The sequence below is a fragment of the Biomphalaria glabrata genome, chromosome 10 (assembly GCF_947242115.1).
Source record: "Biomphalaria glabrata chromosome 10, xgBioGlab47.1, whole genome shotgun sequence".
In the NCBI taxonomy this organism is placed as follows: domain Eukaryota; kingdom Metazoa; phylum Mollusca; class Gastropoda; family Planorbidae; genus Biomphalaria; species Biomphalaria glabrata.
In genome coordinates, this window is record NC_074720.1 from 12,081,832 (window position 1) to 12,104,773 (window position 22,942).

Below are 22,942 nucleotides of genomic sequence, written 5' to 3' on the forward strand. Positions count from 1 at the left end.
TGTTGGAAATGTTATAGATAGTCAGGTTATAGTTAGTCATGTTATAGTTGGTAATGTTATAGATAGTCATGTTAGGGTTAGTAATGTTATAGTTAGTCATGTTATAGTTAGTCATGTTATAGTTGGTAATGTTATAGTTAATAATGTTATAAATAGCTTTATTTAGTCGTTAAATATTTAAAACTTTTGACTTATTTTTCAATTATATATTTTTTCCTTTTTAAATATTCAGGACCTTTTTTGTATAGAAACAAAATGTTTAGTATTAAACGTTTTCTATGGTATCGCGCAAAACAGACCATCGCCCAAAAGGCCTTCACCAAAACGTCGTGTTTTAATAATATAATAATAATAATAATCTTTATTGTCCGTATGGAAATTTGTCTTACAATTTGTGCATAATACCAAACAAAAAACATTATAACTATAGGAAACCAAAGTGTACATTCACACCAGACGCACTCATAATTTACATGTGACAAAGTTTATATCAGATTGTTCTTATTTAATGATTTGATTGCCAGGGGAACAAAAGAGTGTTTGTGTCTGTTTGTCTTTGCCATCGGTGTCTTGTATCTCTTTTGTGATGGTAAAATCACAAAATCCTGACACAAAGGGTGATTCTTTATTTCGAGGATCTTGTTAGTTTTTTTTTTTTATAGATGTTTGTCTCAAACAACTGCCCAAATGGGGTTTGTTTTTTGCCAATGATTTTACCAGCAGCATTAGGATTCTATAAAGTTTATTTTTATTTTTAATGCTCAGATTGCCATACCAGGCAGTGATATTGAAACTTAAAATATTGCAGATGTGAGCGCCAGGGGCGGACTGGGTGTCGAAATTAGCCTGGGCATTTCTGTACCATCCGGCCTATAATTTGTATATCATATGATGACACCCAATTCTACCTGTCCTCAAAATCATTATGTTAAGTTTGGTAAAGTATTCTTACTCATTTTCCGACCTATGCTTCAGATGATGTAAAGTTTTTGTGGCCCACGATTTTTGAGGGTGTCATGGGGCCAGCACAGCAACCAACCACCTGCACTTTCGCCAACTAATGTGGAATCAAAAATCTCAGTTTTCACCAGGATTTAAACACGGGACTCCTTGGTTCGTAAGCTAAATGTTTACACTCAGCCATCTCACCTCCTGTCTACGGGCGTAGGCTGTTACATAAGTTCGGAAAATGTGTTAGATTAAATTAGTATTACACTGTAGAGTCTGTAAAAGATTTTTGTAAACACGACGCTCAAAGGGTCACTTTAAAAGAGAATATTATAAAACCTTTAACATTTTAGTAGTATCACAGTGGCATCCATGCAGCACTTTTGGTGGACCTATCGACCCATTTAGGTATCGGCCCACCGGGCATTTGCCCGAATGCCCATATAGGTAGCCTGTCCGCCCCTGGTGAGCGTGATAAAACATAGCCAAGGCCTTTTCGCTAACATTAAACGAGGACAGTTTTCTCAGTAATTGTAATCTTTGCTGCCCTTTTTTGCTGATATAATCAGTATTTGCAGTAAAATTTAGTTTATTGTCTAGGATAGTACCAAGGTATTTAAAGGTTTGCACTATTTCAATAGTCTTTTCAGCTACAGAAACAATATTATTTTCCTTCTTTTCCCTACGAAAATCGATTATCATTTCTTTGGGGTTTTTTTACATTTAATAATAAAAAAATATCTTTACAGTATTTTTCAATGTATTTTATTTCTCTGAAATACTCATTTACGTCTGAGCACACACACACACATTTCTATAATACCATACAACACACACACACATTTCACATACAGGTTATAGTAAATCTCCATATTGTTTAATAGTAGGCCTATATTCTACAATTTTATTTCAAATTCTTAACACTCATATTAAAGGGAATTATACAAAATTAGTGTAAATAAAACTATTTTTTGTCTCGACTGTTAGAAAGACTGAAGGTCTTATTAATGGATTCATATTTTCATTTAGGAAAGGAGAGGTAATTCGAGAACAAGAATGAGAAAATTATTTTATCATTGTTATCTCTCCTTATATATTTGAAAGATCGGCATCTTTTTAGTGCTACTGAATTGTTTCTCATCATTGAGGAGAGGGGTGTGATTAGGTCAAAAGTTAATCTATCCTGAGTCCAGATTCAAGTGAATGTCCAGGTAATATTGAGTGTCTAGCTAAAGTTAACAATTAACTTATCCAGATGTTATCAAGGAACCATTATCTTTGTTAAAAAGCTTTCCATTTAAACATTAAACAAAAAATAAAAAACTAGTACTAGAAAGGAACAAACATTAAAATAGATATAATTCAAAGATAGGCATACCATACACAGGACGCATTCATTTATACAACACACTACACACACACACACATTTCTACAATACCGTACAGCACACACACACACACATTTCTACAATACCATACAACACACACACACATTTCTATAATACCATACAGCACACACACACACACATTTCTATAATACCATACAGCACACACACACACACACATTTCTATAATACCATACAGCACACACACACACACATTTCTATAATACCATACAGGACGCATTCATTTATACAACACACTACACACACACACACATTTCTACAATACCATACAGCACACACACACACACACACATTTCTACAATACCATACAGCACACACACACATTTCTACAATACCATACAACACACACAGACATTTCTACAATTCCATACAGCGCACACACACATTTCTACAATACCATACAGCACACACACACATTTCTACAATACCATACAACACACACACACATTTCTACAATTCCATACAGCGCACACACACACACATTTCTACAATACCATAGAGCACACACACACACATTTCTATAATACCATACACCACACACACACACACATTTCTATAATTCCATACAGCACACACACACATTTCTATAATACCATACAACACACACACACATTTCTATAATACCATACAACACACACACACACATTTCTACAATTCCATACAGCGCACACACACACACATTTCTACAATACCATAGAGCACACACACACACATTTCTATAATACCATACAACACACACACACACACATTTCTATAATTCCATACAGCACACACACACATTTCTATAATACCATACAACACACACACACATTTCTATAATACCATACAACACACACACACACATTTCTACAATTCCATACAGCGCACACACACACATTTCTGCAATACCATACATCACACACAGAGATTTCTACAATACCATACATCACACACACATATTTCTACAATACCATACATCACACACACAGATTTCTACATTACCATACATCACACACACATATTTCTACAATACCATACATCACACATACATTTCTTCAATACCATACATCACACACACATATTTCTACAATGCCATACATCACACACACACATATTTCTACAATACCACACATCACACACACATTTCTATAATACCATGAATCACACCTATAATTTCCCCTACATCTGATCCTGCATCCTTACTAGTTTGGTTTATCTTGTTCAACAGATAAAGACAACGAAAAATCTTTGCGCGTCACGATTACACACTGTATAGATGCCACCCACCAACCAATCACACACGCACCTTCACAGATACCACGGCATAGTTACAAAGTAACTAAGGGTTCCCAAACTGTTGTCTCATTTAGGTGTTCATAATAAACACATTCGTTTGACGAGTTGTGCATTTGGGCATTAAATTCACACAAAACACAATGCACATTTTGCTGTACAGTTACCCTCTTCACACCTTGAGATCTATGGAAACATGAATTAAAGCTGATATGGCTGACATGTTTCTATGGCCGACGATTAAATAGGGTCTCATCACTGTCATGTGGCCAGAACAACGACCAATCGTCTCTACGCCCCCAATGTGAGTCAGATATCCATTAGATTTGGGTAGACTCAGAGGCGTCCTAAATACCCCGAAGTTTAAAATCTCAGTCACCGCGGAATTTGAACTCGATACGTCAGTGTTCATTTAACACTCGGCCACCAAGACACAGGAAAACGTCTACAACTTGTTGTTTCTAAAGATTGAGATATCTCCCCCCTAGATCTATAAATGTGTTTATTCTTCGTTGAGTCGCTTAGAACACCAAGAACGAGAACCTCGAAAACAAGAGCATGAACTCGCCCACTTGTACTGATTAAACTTGTCCACAATTAATAGAGTGCAAAACTTGAAGCTGTTACTAATATTGTAGACAAGTCCTTTTCTGAAACGAAACTTTGGTGGTAGAAAAGAAAGTGTAATTAATTTTTTAGAGTTTAGAGCCGCTATTGTTATTATTATGATGATGATTATTATTATCATTATGATTATTAATTGCTATTGTGTGGCGCATCTTTCATTCTTTTTTTTGTTGTTGTTGTTGTTGCTGTATTTGACACTTTTAAATATATTTATATGAAGTTAGATGTACAGAACCTTCGATTTCTCCATGTATTCACCAGGCTTAAACATTTTCTACGGCTACCTTCTTATTCATCAACTTTGTAAAATTATGTAAATACATATAAACCATGCATATATTTTTCCTGTTTAAATGTGGGTCAACGTCTATAATAAATTATTACAGAACAAACTCTTCCATATTCACGAAATTAAAAAACAAAACAAGCAAAGCAAAGCATTAGACATATTGTTAGAAGATTTTTTAAAAAGATCAAACAAAAAACATAAAACTAATAAGCAGAATATAAAAAAATGCTTTAAAAAAACACAAAGATTTAAATGTTGGAAAGCATCGCATAATCACTGCAATTGCTCTAAATAATGTAAGATATATTTCCCATTTTCTATATAAAACAAAATTTATTGATTATTAATATGTATTTTGTCTTCGACAATGAATACATTTTGCTAGATTGGATAGTGGATGAAGAAACGTGTCAAATAATCCACACAGACAGACACACAGACGCAGTGAGTTAATATAAACTTTTTAAAATGCTATTTAACCTTAGTAAGTCCAATAGTGGAATGTGCAGCCTGTTTTTGGAACCATCTCAACTGAAGAAACATAAAGAAACTCGAATAACACCTTTAGTAAAATCACTCAGGACAGAAGAGTAAATTACAAATACATAAAACACTAGACCAAATCTAACAAATACATAAAACACTAGACCATATCTAACAAATACATAAAACACTAGACCATATCTAACAAATACATAAAACACTAGACCATATCTAACAAATACATAAAACACTAGACCAAATCTAACAAATACATAAAACACTAGACCAAATCTAACAAATACATAAAACACTAGACCAAATCTAACAAATACATAAAACACTAGACCAAATCTAACAAATACATAAAACACTAGACCAAATCTAACAAATACATAAAACACTAGACCAAATCTAACAAATACATAAAACACTAGACCAAATCTAACAAATACATAAAACACTAGACCAAATCTAACAAATACATAAAACACTAGACCAAATCTAACAAATACATAAAACACTAGACCAAATCTAACAAATACATAAAACACTAGACCAAATCTAACAAATACATAAAACACTAGACCAAATCTAACAAATACATAAAACAATGAGTTTAGGTCACTATTTAACATGCAGGACTAGATTAACAAATGGATACTCTTGTATTGAAGCAATATATGTAATTTAGAATATAAAATAAGATGAAGGTATTGTTTGTAGATCCTTTACAATCTTCAGTAATGACGCCAATAAAATAGTGTCTAATAACTTTCTTGGAATTGTCGCAATTTTTTCTTCCCTTATTTTTTTCCCATAAGACAGTGGTGTCCATCTTTTTTTTCGTCATCTACTTGATAAAGGACCTATACATAGGTCAAGGGCTTCTACATGGTTCATGGGTCTCTTGGCCTCTACATGGACTTCTAATCCTCTACATGGGACAAGTGCGGCCTCTACATCGGTCATGGGCTTCTACTTGGGCTTCTGGCCTCTACATGGGCCTCTGGATGGGCAAAGGCCTTCATCGCCGAAATAAATTCTTCGAGGCCAGATAGCACAACGTCAAGAACCGGATGTAGCCCGTGAGTCGTAGTTTAGGCTTCACTGGATTAAAAGTATTCCATCTCCATGGCAAAGGAACCATGAGAAGCTTTCTTTATTTTGTTGTGCTATTATTAAATCTTTTGTTTGTGGACGGTAAAAGTGACTATTATAACTAGTAGAACTCTTTCAATGGATCTCTGGGATGAGGTCTAAGATAAAAGGTACCATGGGAAATAAAAGGCACCATGGGAAATAAGTGACAGGGATTAGTTTATAGTTGCATTGCTTTTGTTGTTACTTAGCAATGAAATGGATACTTGGTACACTTTAAAACTTCGAAAGTAGGTCTACTTTTTAAGTACTTTGGTAAAAAAAAAAATATGACCTTGTTTGTACAGATATTGTCTGTCCCTTGTTGCCGAAAATGCTCGAGATATCCGTCCAACTCATTGACTTAGACAAGATAACGATCTTTGATAATAGTTTTCTAATGAACAAGATCATTGGACAGTTCTCAGATAATGGCCATACATTTGATTAGCTTTACACAACATCCGTAGATCAAAAGTCGTCTGCTCATGTCCGCCATTTTTTTTTCATTAAGTTGGTTTTATCTTTCTGAGGAGATTATCATTTAGATTTCTTTTAATTTTCAACAATGGACGTAAGACTTGTATGAAATGAATTAAGAAACAAGGCAAAATATCCGATGGACCATATGCTGAATAGCGAAATGGTTTCTTTGAATTATGTGGAGGTTCTCTGTGTGTATTGGGAGTATCATGTTCTTTTGGAGCAAATGTTGCTGCAACTTAAGAAATAACAACAACCAAAACTGGAGACTCATATTGATCCGTGAGTTTTTTTGTTTTTACATTTTCCAATTAAGAAAGTTTGATGATTTTTTTAAATAAATGTAACCCACTCCCCGATTGGGTAGGGAAATCCGTTATTGGTTTCTGTCACCCATATTTTTCTAAAACTGAAACACTAATGAAAATCCGATTTCATCATTTCTCAATTTAGCTATAGCACATGTGCAAGAGTTAATTTTAGTCTCTTGAAAGCGAACTTTTTTTTTGTTTGTTTTTAAATTATGCATGCATATTGTAAAATTAAGCATGCATATTGTAATTACCTAGACCACATATAAACATTTTAAACAAATGATCAGGCAGTTTGTGTTAATCCTTTATATCTCACTAGTAAACCAATAATACTTAATTAAAACCAAAATAAAAAAATAAACACAAGTGAACTAGTTAACAATGTTTCATTCTAAAAAGTTACACGTCTTTTTTAACTTTGATATATTACATTTGAACATCACGTGATCACATGACCTACATTGATTTTAAACCATACTTCATCTTTTTCTTTGGGGGGGGGGGGAGGATGGGTATTTATTTATTCATTTTGTAGCTATTTTTCATAGCTAAAAAAATATATTTCCTGTTCACTCCAACTTCTAGATCTTATCTTCATTTTCTACATTTACCATGTATGCCTGGATCTAGACAAGAAATCTTTGGCATCTTAAGTAGGCCTACTATTTTTAGTATTTTATTATACCGATAACTATCTTCTGTTAAATGAAACGTCTGTAATTTTTAACAAAAGATTATATCTAAACGGACACGTAGGCCTATTATAGATCTAAAACTATAAATCCAACAAATTCGCACAGTAAATGTGAGGCATTAATCTAGATCTACACTTTGTTTTTTGAGGTATTAAAAAAAATCTTGAAGCCTATCAAATTTTTAAACATTGACTTGTGAAATCGAAGAATAGAAATTGTAACAAGGACATTTTTATTTTCTTTTGGGGGCATAGTGGAGTTCTGTTAATACGTTATTATCAAGCATCCTGTTTAGGTTTGGCTGGGTAGAGGAATAGAGAGTCCTTGAAAAGTGATAATAGAATTCAATGGCTAAAATTAGGTGTGTGGAAGGGGAGCAATATAAATTGAATTGTTCCAATTGAACGTAACAGATACTACGGTACAATTTATATGCCAAAAGTAGGCCTATATCTGGGAAGAGACAAAATCAGGGCCATTTCATAGAAAACTTATAAAAAAGAAGAAAAAAGGGAGGGTGTCCTATCAGAAAGCTATGTGTGAGAGTGGGAAAATGCGAAGGATGCAATTTTTTTAAAAAAAAGGTGGGGGGAGAGGTCCTACCTAGTTTTTAAAATAGTAGATTAGATAAAAAAAAAAGTGTGTGAGGGAGGGAACTGGTAAAAAGAAAACAATGTATGCCCAGGGAACAAATCAACGGGCGTAGCCTGTGGTGAATGTTATTACAGTATGTAGTAATGTGGTGAATGCTATTACGGTATGTAGGAATGTGGTGAATGCTATTACAGTATGTAGGAATGTGTTGAATGCTATTACGGTATGTAGGAATGTGTTGAATGCTATTACGGTATGTAGGAATGTGTTGAATGTTATTACAGTATGTAGTAATGTGTTGAATGCTATTACGGTATGTAGTAATGTGGTGAATGCTATTACGGTATGTAGGAATGTGTTGAATGCTATTACGGTATGTAGGAATGTGTTGAATGCTATTACGGTATGTAGGAATGTGTTGAATGCTATTACGGTATGTAGGAATGTGTTGAATGTTATTACAGTATGTAGTAATGTGGTGAATGCTATTACGGTATGTAGTAATGTGGTGAATGCTATTACGGTATGTAGGAATGTGTTGAATGCTATTACGGTATGTAGGAATGTGTTGAATGCTATTACGGTATGTAAGAATGTGGTGAATGCTATTACGGTATGTAGGAATGTGGTGAATGCTATTACGGTATGTAGGAATGTGTTGAATGTTATTACGGTATGTAGGAATGTGGTGAATGCTATTACGGTATGTAGGAATGTGTTGAATGCTATTACGGTATGTAGGAATGTGTTGAATGCTATTACGGTATGTAGAAATGTGTTGAATGCTATTACGTTATGTAGGAATGTGTTGAATGCTATTACGGTATGTAGGAATGTGTTGAATGCTATTACGGTATGTAGGAATGTGTTGAATGTTATTACGGTATGTAGTAATGTGGTGAATGCTATTAAGGTATGTAAGAATGTGGTGAATGCTATTACGGTATGTAAGAATGTGGTGAATGCTATTACGGTATGTAGGAATGTGGTGAATGCTATTACGGTATGTAGGAATGTGTTGAATGCTATTACGGTATGTAGGAATGTGGTGAATGCTATTACGGTATGTAAGAATGTGGTGAATGCTATTACGGTATGTAAGAATGTGGTGAATGCTATTACGGTATGTAAGAATGTGGTGAATGCTATTACGGTATGTAAGAATGTGGTGAATGCTATTACGGTATGTAAGAATGTGGTGAATGCTATTACGGTATGTAGGAATGTGTTGAATGCTATTACAGTATGTAGGAATGTGGTGAATGCTATTACGGTATGTAGGAATGTGGTGAATGCTATTACGGTATGTAGGAATGTGGTGAATGCTATTACGGTATGTAGGAATGTGTTGAATGCTATTACGGTATGTAGGAATGTGTTGAATGCTATTACGGTATGTAAGAATGTGGTGAATGCTATTACGGTATGTAGGAATGTGGTGAATGCTATTACGGTATGTAGGAATGTGTTGAATGCTATTACGGTATGTAGGAATGTGGTGAATGCTATTACGGTATGTAGGAATGTGTTGAATGCTATTACGGTATGTAGGAATGTGGTGAATGCTATTACGGTATGTAGGAATGTGTTCGCAAATGAACGTTTCAAAGGATTTTGTTGTATTTTATTTATTGACTAAGAAACAAATATTCTTGATGAATTAATGTATCGCTTTCCTTAAAGTTGTTTCTTAATGAAATGCAAAGTAAATAATGTACTTTTGAAATATCTTCCCCCAGTCTCCTGCGTGTTCCAGGCAATGGCATCGAATACTCAGTTAAGGGACGTAACCAGTGAAACAGTTTGGACAAATTTGACATCATGGACTGAGTCCCCTTCATTGAATTTGTCGTCAAGGGCTTCTCTTTTAGTAACCGTCGGAAGAACATCCAGCCAAGATGCTGCAAACTCAGAAATTCGTGTTCCTCCGGAACTTTCTTCCCCTGGCGCTCAATATACGGACGTAGCAGACGTCTCTCATTTTCAAACGATCGTCTCATCTCCGTCTTTGGTCGAAGCTTCCTACGTCTCAATATTCCCTAGCTTTAGTTTAACACCGGTCTTCCAAAGCGAGACAGGTCAACCTGAGAAGATACTCACATCACATCTGTATCATTCGTTATCGAATCAAGTCATACAAACAACTCCTTTAAATTCTCCGAACACATTGCTCACGTCTCCATACAAATCCTCAGAGTCTACGAGTCTAGTTAAGGCGAGTCCAAACATTCACAACCCCGTCTTTCTGGAGACACTCGCTCTTATGCATTTCAATCCAACAAAAACTTCGCAATTGCTTGATAGCTCGAACTCAGTGTCTCAAAATTATTGGAAGATAACACCCTCGAGAGATATCGATTTGCAAGCGTCTCCCACTGAGAGCTGGAGTCTGGAACCGAGCAAAGATCACCAACGTTTCATCCATTATATCAGCTCTACGCATGAGCTTATAGAGATCACACATACCAAACGTCTATCAAATGACATTTCTCACAATGAAGGCATTATGTCTCAAAGTCTACTCGTTTCGACCCAGAGCACATGGAGTCTGGAATCATCTACGGTTATTCCTACACACACGCCAGGGGTTTTCTCAGGGCTTCTTACATTTCCAGACGGTGGAGGAACAGGGTCTCTGACAGGGATAATGTCTATGCTGTCATCAAAACAGCAGGATGCTCCAACAAACTCAGCAAGAAGCCCGCGACCAGTGACGTCAAACGGTGCTGCTGCAAATAGAACAAATGATCTTGTTCGTCTGGAAGAAAATGGTAATTACCTTTTTTTGTTGTAATGTTGAAACTATGCGTGCAAATGTCATCTACTATATCCTTGTTTTGATTCTTTGTTTTCAATGTTTTTATACGAGTAAATACTGCTTAGACACTTTTTAAATTAATCGTTTTATCTTTATTTTATTTTTTACTGGTTGTAATGGTGAGTAGAGAAATACTTGGGGCGCTACTGCTGAATCTTTCACAATTTTATCCTTAAGAAACTAGCAAAGTAAACATATTTATTTTACTGAGTTAATTGTACTGTTTTTCTAAGATCAAAATTTTAAAATTAACAAAACAGTTCGCGTGGAAACACAAACTCAAAATCGGCCCCCTAAAGTGGTCCGCTCAGGTAGATAAAAAGGCAGGTTTTAATATTTTCAGAAAGAATATCCGAAACTATGAACTACAACCCTATCAACAACTACAACCCTATCAACAACTACAACCCTATCAACATCTACAACCCTATCAACATCTACAACCCTATCAACAACTACAACCCTATCAACAACTACAATCCTATCAACAACTACAACTCTATCAACAACTACAACCCTATCAATATCTACAACCCTATCAACAACTACAACCCTATCAACAACTACAATCCCATCAACAACAACAACCCTGTCAACAACTACAACCCTATCAACATCTACAACCTTATCAACAACTACAACCCTATCAACAACTACAATCCTATCAACAACTACAATCCTATCAACAACTACAGCCCTATCAACAACTACAACCCTATCAACAACTACAATCCTATCAACAACTACAATCCTATCAACAACTACAACCCTATCAACAACTACAATCCTATCAACAACTACAGCCCTATCAACAACTACTATCCTATCAACAACTACAGCCCTATCAACAACTACAGCCCTATCAACAACTACAATCCTATCAACAACTACAATCCTATCAACAACTACAGCCCTATCAACAACTACAACCCTATCAACAACTACAATCCTATCAACAACTACAATCCTATCAACAACTACAACCCTATCAACAACTACAATCCTATCAACAACTACAACCCTATCAACAACTACTATCCTATCAACAACTACAGCCCTATCAACAACTACAGCCCTATCAACAACTACAATCCTATCAACAACTACAGCCCTATCAACAACTACAATCCTATCAACAACTACAACCCTATCAACAACTACAATCCTATCAACAACTACAACCCTATCCACAACTACAGCCCTATCAACAACTACAACCCTATCAACAACTACAACCCTATCAACAACTACAACCCTATCAACAACTACAAGCCTATCAACAACAACAACCCTATCAACAACTACAACCCTATCAACAACTACAACCCTATCAACAACTACAGCCCTATCAACAACTACAACCCTATCAACAACTACAATCCTATCAACAACTACAACCCTATCAACAACTACAAGCCTATCAACAACTACAACCCTATCAACAACTACAAGCCTATCAACAACTACAAGCCTATCAACAACTACAACCCTATCAACAACTACAGCCCTATCAACAACTACAACCCTATCAACAACTACAATCCTATCAACAACTACAGCCCTATCAACAACTACAGCCCTATTAACAACTACAATCCTATCAACAACTACAGCCCTATCAACAACTACAATCCTATCAACAACTACAGCCCTATCAACAACTACAACCCTATCAACAACTACAATCCTATCAACAACTACAGCCCTATCAACAACTACAATGCTATCAACAACTACAACCCTATCAACAACTACAATCCTATCAACAACTACAGCCCTATCAACAACTACAACCCTATCAACAACTACAATCCTATCAACAACTACAGCCCTATCAACAACTACAATGCTATCAACAACTACAACCCTATCAACAACTACAACCCTATCAACAACTACAGCCCTATCATCAACTACAACCCTATCAACAACTACAACCCTATCAACAACTACAAGCCTATCAACAACTACAACCCTATCAACAACTACAACCCTATCAACAACTACAACCCTATCAACATCTACAGCCCTATCAACAACTACAAGCCTATCAACAACTACAACCCTATCAACAACTACAACCCTGTCAACAACTACAACCCTATCTCCGTCCATACAAAAAGAAGAGACGTGGCTTGTGTCCAAAGTCTTGCCGATACTGTTGTATTGTTCGACTAACTACGAATATTTATTATTGTTATTATTATTACATTGTTAGTATTCATATGTATTCAATGAACTGATAGTTATGACGATATAGTTCAATGTGAACCTGACCTTACTGATGTTATTGAATGATTAACTAATTGATTTCTTTTGTAAAGGGCCAATCTCTCATTCATAGCCTCAACAAAGAAAGTGTTTTCCTTTAGTTCAGTGTTCTTTATTTTAAATATAAGGAGGAAGTGGTCATTGCATTGCAAGTGTATAATATGAATAACTACTTATTATTTGTTGTCTTTAATTATATTCGTTTTATAGGCCTATGCATACTAAATGGATTTTTTTTTTTTTTTTTTTTTTTTTTTTTCAAAAGTAAACAATTTGTTTAAACTATATATAGCTTGTATGACAGAAGGTATCTAATTTGGTAATAAGATAAAATGTAAAAATTTTAAAAATCTAAAACTGTTAGCTTATGGGAAATGACCCTCGAGCATGTGGCCTCCCCCCAGGGCTCCGTCATGTCTTCATAAATGACGGTTCCCGGTCACTTCATCCCCGGTCACTTCATCCCCGGTCACTTCATCCCCGGTCATTTCATCCCCGGTCACTTCATCCCCGGTCACTTCATCCCCGGTCATTTCATCCCCTGGTCACTTCATCCCCTGGTCACTTCATCCCCCGGTCACTTCATCCCCGGTCATTTCATCCCCTGGTCACTTCATCCCCGGTCATTTCATCCCCGGTCACTTCATCCCCGGTCACTTCATCCCCGGTCATTTCATCCCCTGGTCACTTCATCCCCGGTCATTTCATCCCCTGGTCACTTCATCCCCGGTCATTTCATCCCCTGATATTTTCATCATCTGATCATTTTTATCTAGCAAATTGTAATTTTAAAAATCATGAAATGAGCAATATTTAATGTATTCATTTTTATTTAAATGACAAAATAGTAACACGTTAATGTTTAAAAGGAATTAAAGCAAAACTTCTACATGCGACATCACGAGGATGGGTGAACTTCGCCTTCAGTAGAAATAAATAACAAACTTATTTCAAGGCTAAACAAGACGCGCCCATTTTCAAGAAAGAGCGGTTGAAAAATAAAATAAAGTGAAACATGGTCGTACTTCCACCACACCTTGGCCTTTGATGATAAGTTATCAGCGGCACGGTCATAATTATTGTAATCGCACTTCTATCTCTCAAAAGATTTCCACTACTTGCACCACACCTTGGCCTTTGATGATAAGTTATCAGCGGCACGGTCATAATTATTGTAATCGCACTTCTATCTCTCAAAAGATTTCCACTACTTGCACCACACCTTGGCCTCTGATGATAAGTTATCAGCGGCACGGTCATAATTATTGTAATCGCACTTCTATCTCTCAAAAGATTTCCACTACTTGCACCACACCTTGGCCTTTGATGATAAGTTATCAGCGGCACGGTCATAATTATTGTAATCGCACTTCTATCTCTCAAAAGATTTCCACTACTTGCACCACACCTTGGCCTTTGATGATAAGTTATCAGCGGCACGGTCATAATTATTCTAATCGCACTTCTATCTCTCAAATTATTTTTTACTACTTCCACCAAACCTTGGCCTTCGATCGGGAAAATATTATGATATTACAACCCCCACATCCAATAGAAGCGCTATAGCTAAATACACACCCAGATTTACAATATAATATAAGATTTCTCATTAAGAAAACAAAGTGGAACAGGAAACACTATAAACGCATTAGTAACAAAATGTCAAAAAGCATTTTACATAATCATATTTATATATAAAATATTTAATTGGGGATGAAATGACCGGGGATGAAGTGACCGGGGGATGAAGTGACCAGGGGATGAAGTGACCAGGGGATGAAATGACCGGGGATGAAGTGACCGGGGATGAAATGACCGGGGATGAAGTGACCGGGGATGAAGTGACCGGGGATGAAGTGACCGGTCACCATAAATGACCTACAGGCTCAGCTAAAATACCAAAAGCTGCTATATGCTTATCTTAAATGTCTTTAAAATATGCTAAATAGTCACCTCCCTTACCTAATAGTCTCACGTATTATTTTTTTTTTACTATTAATAGTGAATAGCTGTAAAAATAGTGTAGTTTTATGAAAAAAAAACTGCTTGCATAGTTGATTTAAAACATTAAATTTTTCGCTTTAAAAAAATGTAGCCATTTCATCAGAACCTGGAAAGATCTAAAATATCATGATATCAGATTTTCACAATCTTTTCTAGTTTATGAGATCTAAGCGGGACTGACGGACGAACAGACAGACCACGCAAAAATAATAGCTGCTATTCAGACTATTTATAAAAAACAAAACAATCTAAACATTATCTTTTTTTATAGACTTATATATACTACTCTAGACTGGACAAGGTGATTTTTTAACACAACAAAAAAATGTGAAAATATTTTAGAAAGTTGGATCAAGGCGTTGTTTTGTAAAGTTGTTTGTTGTTGTTTTTTTCAACCCTAACCTATGTAACATATATTTTAATTTTTAGATCTAGATCTAGTAATTGAACATCAAAATTAAGAGTACCCTCATCTCATAATTTTAATTTTGCAATTTTTACATACATAATCTAGAAAAATCAATCTATTTAAACGTACATAAGATGATTTAAATCAACATGAATTATTTCGATCTAGGATTTTTGAAACATTATCTCAATGGAAACAAACAGGAAATGGCTTTGTTTCATATATTTGCGTGAAAAAACTAAACTTTGAAAACTAAAGATTTTAACTTTTCTATGAAAAAATATTTACGTACATACAAATCCATATATAGATAAATCTGTGAATAGATAAATCGTGAGTAAGAATTTATTTCCGGTTTCCAGGCTAGTATAATATATAAGTCTATGATCTTTTTCTTATTTGTGGTTTTTCATTTCTATGCAATGTATTTCAATAGGATTTTATGAAGTCCTAGCACTCAAAACTTCAGTGATAGTTTTATTTTCTAGTGGAGTGAGAGTTAAAGCTCAGATTTTTATGAGATCGCTGTGAGATCAATGACAAAATATAAACACATAGCCTAGCTCTCTGAAGTCATGGTCCACATTGATAGATCTATGAATATATTTATATTTTATTGCTTTGAACAATACATTCAGAGATTAAGAATGCATTTTAAATTGGCCTAATTCCTTTTCAAAGTTCATGAAAATGAAGTGCAACTATTTCATGCCAAAGAGGATAAGATGTTAGTCTAAAATAGCATTGGTGAGGAACCCTTGTTATAAAAAAAAAAAAACAAATGGAACAAGTAATATAATATTTTTAAAATCATTTCCTTATCTACTCAAATATAGATTCTAGATCTAGAAACTAAATTTAGTTTTTTGTCATTGCAAAAAAAAAAAAAAAGGAAAAAAAAAAGGCCAATATTGGCAGCGAACCCACGATATTTGAGTTACTAGAACGACGCTCTATCAAGTAAGCTACCCAGTCATACTACTGTGAAGTAAATTGTGATGGAAATAATAATTCTTTTTTTTTAATTCCCCCCCCCCCACCTTTGTTCTTCCTGCCACCGTCCACATTTTGGCTATGAAGAAAGTGGGCCTGCTAGTAAGAATGGAAGAAGAAGAAAAAAAACATAAAACATAACAAAGCAAGGTTACAAAGACAGTTTGTGTGGAAACACAAACTCAAAATCGGCCCCCGTAGTGGTCCATCCAGACAGGTAAAAAGGCAGGTTTCAATTGTTTCAGAAAGAACATCAGAATGAAATTCTATCAAAGAGAAATGACATAAGAATGGAGAAAGAAGGGTGTCAGATCTAGTGTGATGCCCCAGCGGTCCAGCAGACCAAAGGATAGGTGAAAGTGAATGTGAAGTTAAATGTGAACCTGGCCTAACTGATGTCTTATAATGAATATCTAATTGATCTAATTGTTTTATTCAAATCCTCAAGAAAAAAACATTTCTGTAAAAAAAAAAAATCCTTTAGTGTTCTATCTATGTCTCTAGCGCAGCGCTGCAGTACACGTGATAATATGAAAAATTACTTAATTATTGTTATTTTGAATTATGTCCAACTTATATGCATACTAAATAGATTTTTTCTCTTTAAAAAATGTAAACATTTATTAGTGTGAATTTATTAGTAAAAAAATTTTTGAGAAAAGAACTAAAACCGTTTGCATAATTTTTTTTTTCTTTTTAGAACCATTTTCATAAATGTGTTAAAAATATGGTAAATAGTTGCCTACCCCTAAAAGTGAGCTTCCAGTTCTTGTTTCTATTAATAGTGAATAGTTGTAAAAGTGGTGTATTTTTATGAAAAAAAAAACTACTTGCATAAGTGATTTAAAAAATTAGATTTTTCGCTTTCAGAAAAGAAAAAAGTAGCCGTTGCATCAGAACTTTGAATGGTCTAAAATATTATTATTTCGGATTTTCACTATCTTTTCGATTTTACGAGATCTAAACGGGACGGACGGACGGACAGACATTCCACACAAAACTAATAGCGTCTTTTCCCCTTTCGGGGGCCGCAAAAAAAACAACAACATAAAACATAAGTTAAAAAAAAACAACATAAAACATTAGATCTGACAGTCTTAAAACTATACAAATGTTATTTGATAAAACAGGAAATTACATAAGCCTACAGTAATCTGAATACTCTACACAATTCAATTTATTTTCTTGTATCTAGAGTGGGCTGTACCCGTGGTTGCTGTTCTTGCTAGTACAACACTGGTCACTATTGTAGTGCTGATGATTGTTTGTGCACGTCAGTACAGAGCTACACGAGTCAGGTCAGTTTTTAAGGTAGACTACAGGGCTACGTCTATTCTCCAATAAGGTTCATTTAAAATTAAGTTATAGATTTTAGTATCTGAATAAAACAATTCAGTTTTTGTCCTTCATCTGTCCTTCAAAACTGTATAGCCTACTCTATCAAGAGGCCCGAGCAAGACACTGGACCAAGACCCCCCCCCCCACTCCTTTATAGAGCAAAAACTATTTGGAGAGCTGCCTGATCAAGAAACCACTTCGCAGTTTATCTCACGTATAGAACGACTCGTCTGAACCCTCAAACATAAAAATGAGATGAAAAGAAGTAACATCGCTTTAAGACGAATGAATTCTTTATAATTTTATGAGCTTAGATAAGGACTTTTATGTTCTGTAGTGGACCATGAAACAGTTCAACTGTTCTCGGCCAAATGTTGACAACAATTTCATGCGGCTAGCACAGTGACCAAAGCCTTCACCTCTCCCCACCTCTTACTACCCCTCCCCTTTCCAAAACAAATGTGTCTTGTAAGCTCCAAGGATCCATCAATAATTAATTGTGAAGTATACACAGTCTAGTGGATTGCAGTAGTTATTACCTACTCATTGCAATAATTCATACCTCATTGTAATTAAATATATGGCTTCCTTCAGTCTTGAAGCGACTATGGATCATCTCATTGATTAGCTGAGGTCGGAACGATGTCGCCACACATCAGTCCCCCCTCTCCACGCAGCTGATGTATCTAAAGGAACGGGAAGTGCAGATATGGTCTGAGATCAGCGGCGTCAGGGTGTAGCACTGAGGGTTGTAAACTGTCTAAGGTTCACAACTTCGCAATGACAACCTTGCGGAACCTGTAATTACATTTCATTGCAATAGTTCAGACGTCATTGTAATTAAATGCTCATTGCAATAGTTCAGACGTCATTATAATTACATGCTCATTGCAATAGTTCAGACGTCATTGTAATTACAAGCTCATTGCAATAGTTCAGACGTCATTATAATTACAAGCTCATTGCAATAGTTCAGACGTCATTGTAATTACAAGCTCATTGCAATAGTTCAGACGTCATTATAATTACATGTTCATTGCAATAGTTCAGACGTCATTATAATTAAATGCTCATTGCAATAGTTCAGACGTCATTATAATTACATGCTCATTGCAATAGTTTAGACGTCATTGTAATTACAAACTCATTGCAATAGTTCAGACGTCATTGTAATTACAAGCTCACTGCAATAGTTCAGACGTCATTGTAATTACATGCTCACTGCAATAGTTCAGACGTTATTGTAATTACATGCTCATTGCAATAGTTCAGACATCATTGTAATTAAATGCTCATCGTAAGGGCCTTAGTGTGAACCTGATTGTTTGATTACATTTCTTATAGGAGCACCCATATTTGTTCATGCTGTTTCTTTCACTTCTTATACTTGTCTTCATGTCGAAGGTAAAAGTCTTGTTTTATTTATTAGCAGACGCAACGTGCCTGAAGATGAGGAGACCGGAACCACTAGCTATCACCAGCATCATCTCCCGCAGAAGTCAAGACAAGAGTATGACACACGCTTCGTCCCGAGTGGCCTTGAAAATGATCAGGTCCTGCCCCCCTTTGACAGAGTAGACACTCCGACATCCTCGCGGCTCCCAGGGAATCGTTACGGTAGAAAACCTTGGTCAAACCTCCCAAGAAATGAGTCGCGTGAATACTTTGAAATGTTTGATCTGGAGAAAAGTGGACAGAGCAAACTCTCCAGCATGGACAGTGTAGACAACGGGGAGGAATGGACCACAAAGTATGTGCAAGAAACCAGACTGTATGACTACGGAATAGGTGACCTAAGAAATCAAAACAATAATCTAACGCTTGGCGAACAAAGCAAGAAATTTCAGTCAGGTTTAGGGATATCCCCCAGAACACCAAGAAGAGATGAATCACCTGTTTTTGGAACTGCGAAAAGATTTTCTAAACAGTCGGCTGCTTTGAGCTTTGAAGAGGTTCGCTGGAGTGATGTCCAGCTTAGGCAGCAGAAGGTGAACACCATACCACCTGTCAAGCCAAAACGAGTCTTCACCTTTGATAAGCTGCAGGTGCCATATTCTCCATCCAGGCAGCGTTTAGCTGGCTTAGTCAGCAGAGGCTTTATCTCAGATGTAAATAACCAAGGTTTTTCCTCAAGTATTGATAACCAAGGCTTTTCCTCGGATTTTGAGTCTGAGAGATCTCACTCTAAACATCATAAGGAGGAAGGTGACGACAATGTTGAAGGTCACATCCAGAGTCGCTTAAAAGGCAACAATTATAATCAGAAACTTCCCATTTCACCGGATGTTCAAATGAGGAACATGTACGGTGTTGACGACAGGCGGCACCGAATATTAAAATGCGCGAGTTACGATGAATCAAAATTGCAAGTTGAATCAAGGCAGCCGTTGTACAAAAACACTCCCACAAGAAAGATCAGCACCGTGTCTGAACCTGCTAGAGAACTTCTTGACATCCCAGAATCGAGCATTGCGAAAAGCAAGTGGATGTATCCGAGCGTGGATAATCTTGATCAAATTGATAGTCCTTACCATTCTGACGAACATGTAAATATTGTCTACTCAGGAAGCGAACAAAGCAACACTTTTGTAACTCTTCAAACTGGAGATTTCAGTTCAACTGTTCAAGAAAACAAAAGCACTGGAAACGTTTTCTTTATAAAATCAGAGGATAATAAGAAATCCCATATGGAAACATCACAAACAGATTTAGGCGCCAAAAAGTCTAAACCAGATTTTATCTTCCCCATTATTAGCAAAGCCAGTAAGAAAATTCTAGAAGTCAGAAACAGTCGAAAGTTGGAAAATGCCAAAACTTTTGAAACACATAGTCAAGAGAATCCCAGTAGTCGAAGGTTGTCTTCTCTGTCAGATGAAGACGTCTCAAAGGTAGAGAATGTGAAAACTGTTGGCTCGGCCTCACCATGCTCTGTCAGCCAAAGTGTGCCCAAAATTATTCTGACCAATGAATCAGAAGAGGACGAAGGAGACATTGTTCAAGGTCAAGGGAAAATGTCAAAACTGAAGACGGCTCGAGGGGTTCGTCGAATAGCCAGAGCAAACAATCCGTTTTTAATTGAAATCGACCAGTCCAGTTCGATTAAGTCAGAAAAGTTTAGAAGGGCCAGCGCACCTAGCATGCCTAGTAACGTCGATCCTAATGTCCACCTTGTTGTCAGTCAAGGTCTGACAAGGTCGTCTTCCAGTGAGCTTCTTAGAGCCCCCATGCTTGCGGCAGACGTCTCTCGTACAACTAGCTCGTGGTCAGAACTGTACAATCTTGTCACTCACTCTCCAGAACACGATTCAGAACAACGAGAGAGAGTGAAGAAAATGATAGACGATAGATACGAAGCACTGTTTGGAAATAAAACTCCAGGCTACGCCTTGGCCGATCGATTAGAAGGTCGCGACCTTTGGTCCCCGCGAATAGCTAAAAGAAGACATATTGCCAAAAGCAAGGCGGCGTCCTTGGAGCGAGATAGCAGCCTAACGCACATAGAGGAAAAAGATAGTGAAACCGGAAACTACCCGTCAGTCCTAGCGTCAGATCGTCGTCGCCATTCTGACGAGCCGTGGCGACCCCGAGAAGATGTACCTAGAATTTCAAGCTTATCGGAAGGAAATTCCAGCACAAGAAAAATGTTAACCCATGGTACTGACGGCTGCGATCATCTTCAAAGTCTGTCGGCTAATTTTGATGATGATAGCATTCATTTTGATCGTAGTTCAAAAATGAAAGACTTTTCTGACATGGACATCGCCAGAACTAGAAACAAGGGACAGCAAACTATGTCTCTAAATAAAGACAAAATTAATTTGTCAAAAACAGTCATTGATGCAGAAGTATCTGATTCTGAAGACGGCGCCCGGAAGTCTAGAGAAAATAATGAAATCCACGGAGACATTGGTCAGAACTCAAAACGAGACCAGTCGCTAATAATTTCAAATCAGGCACATTTTGTGAAAGTCTCAGAAGCAACTTTAACAGAAGGTCGTAAAGCTGAAGCCCAAGTTAAAAGGTTAGAAAAGTTCGACTCGTCTAAGAAAGAATTACCAAAAGACCAAGAATCCGACGAAAATAGAAACACTCAAAAGGATTTATGTTCGTTTGATTATTTACACAACACAAACCAACCCAAAAATGAAAAGTCATCTTTGGTTCCTAGAACCCCAGAAGGATCAACACATCGTTTCTCTGCTAGTTCATCCCCGGAGTCACTGGAAACTAATTATCTACCTACTATCCATGAGCCTGAATTGTTGGGTTTAGGATTTGGCGAATATGCTGATAAAATTGTTGAAAGCAATGAAAACACTAAAACTGTTTCCAAAACAGCCACCAGAGACATATCGGAAAATGCACACGCAATTATTCATAGCGGGCAAAGAAAGGCAACTTTGCAAAACCAGAATCAAAATGATGACCAACTGTCTCCCTTTAGAATACAAAGCGCTATTTCAAGCAATGCTCCCAACAGTATTCATGAGCAGACTGCATCGCCTCCATCAAAACTCAGGAAATCGAAAGTAGCAGACGACGAGTTTGTACAAATGTTAAAAACAGAGGAAAGGCCATATTTCTCGGATGGCCTGCACGATTCTCTCCCCTCGTCCAAAGACACTTCATTCATAGATTTCGACACTTCTGGAGAGGACAATCAGGAAGTCGACTATGATGTGAATTACTTTGATTCCCTGCTTTCGTCTAGTGTATAACGCTGTGTTCACCTGTTGGTTTACTTAAAAGGCTTAGAGCAGCATTCGAGTAATGATTAATAGTATCATACCACTATTTATCTTATTTTAATGTTATATTATGACATATTACTTTTTTTTGTAATACAATTCTTCTATGGAAA

At 36.3% G+C, this 22,942-nt stretch overlaps 1 protein-coding gene across 2 annotated transcripts; it reads left to right on the forward strand.

Moving 5' to 3' along the window:
- Window positions 1–6,554: 6,554 nt before the first annotated feature.
- On the forward strand, window positions 6,555–22,942 carry LOC106052948 (uncharacterized). 2 transcript variants are annotated; one of them, XM_056044246.1, is made up of 4 exons: window positions 6,555–6,927; window positions 9,988–11,019; window positions 17,939–18,041; window positions 19,511–22,942. In XM_056044246.1, exons 1-4 carry the CDS (start codon window positions 6,822–6,824, stop codon window positions 22,797–22,799), a joined length of 4,530 nt encoding a protein of 1,509 aa, XP_055900221.1. In that variant the 5' UTR covers window positions 6,555–6,821; the 3' UTR covers window positions 22,800–22,942. The 2 variants fall into 2 exon arrangements, with proteins under 2 accessions (XP_055900221.1, XP_055900222.1); XM_056044247.1 differs by having other exon boundaries at window positions 19,514–22,942.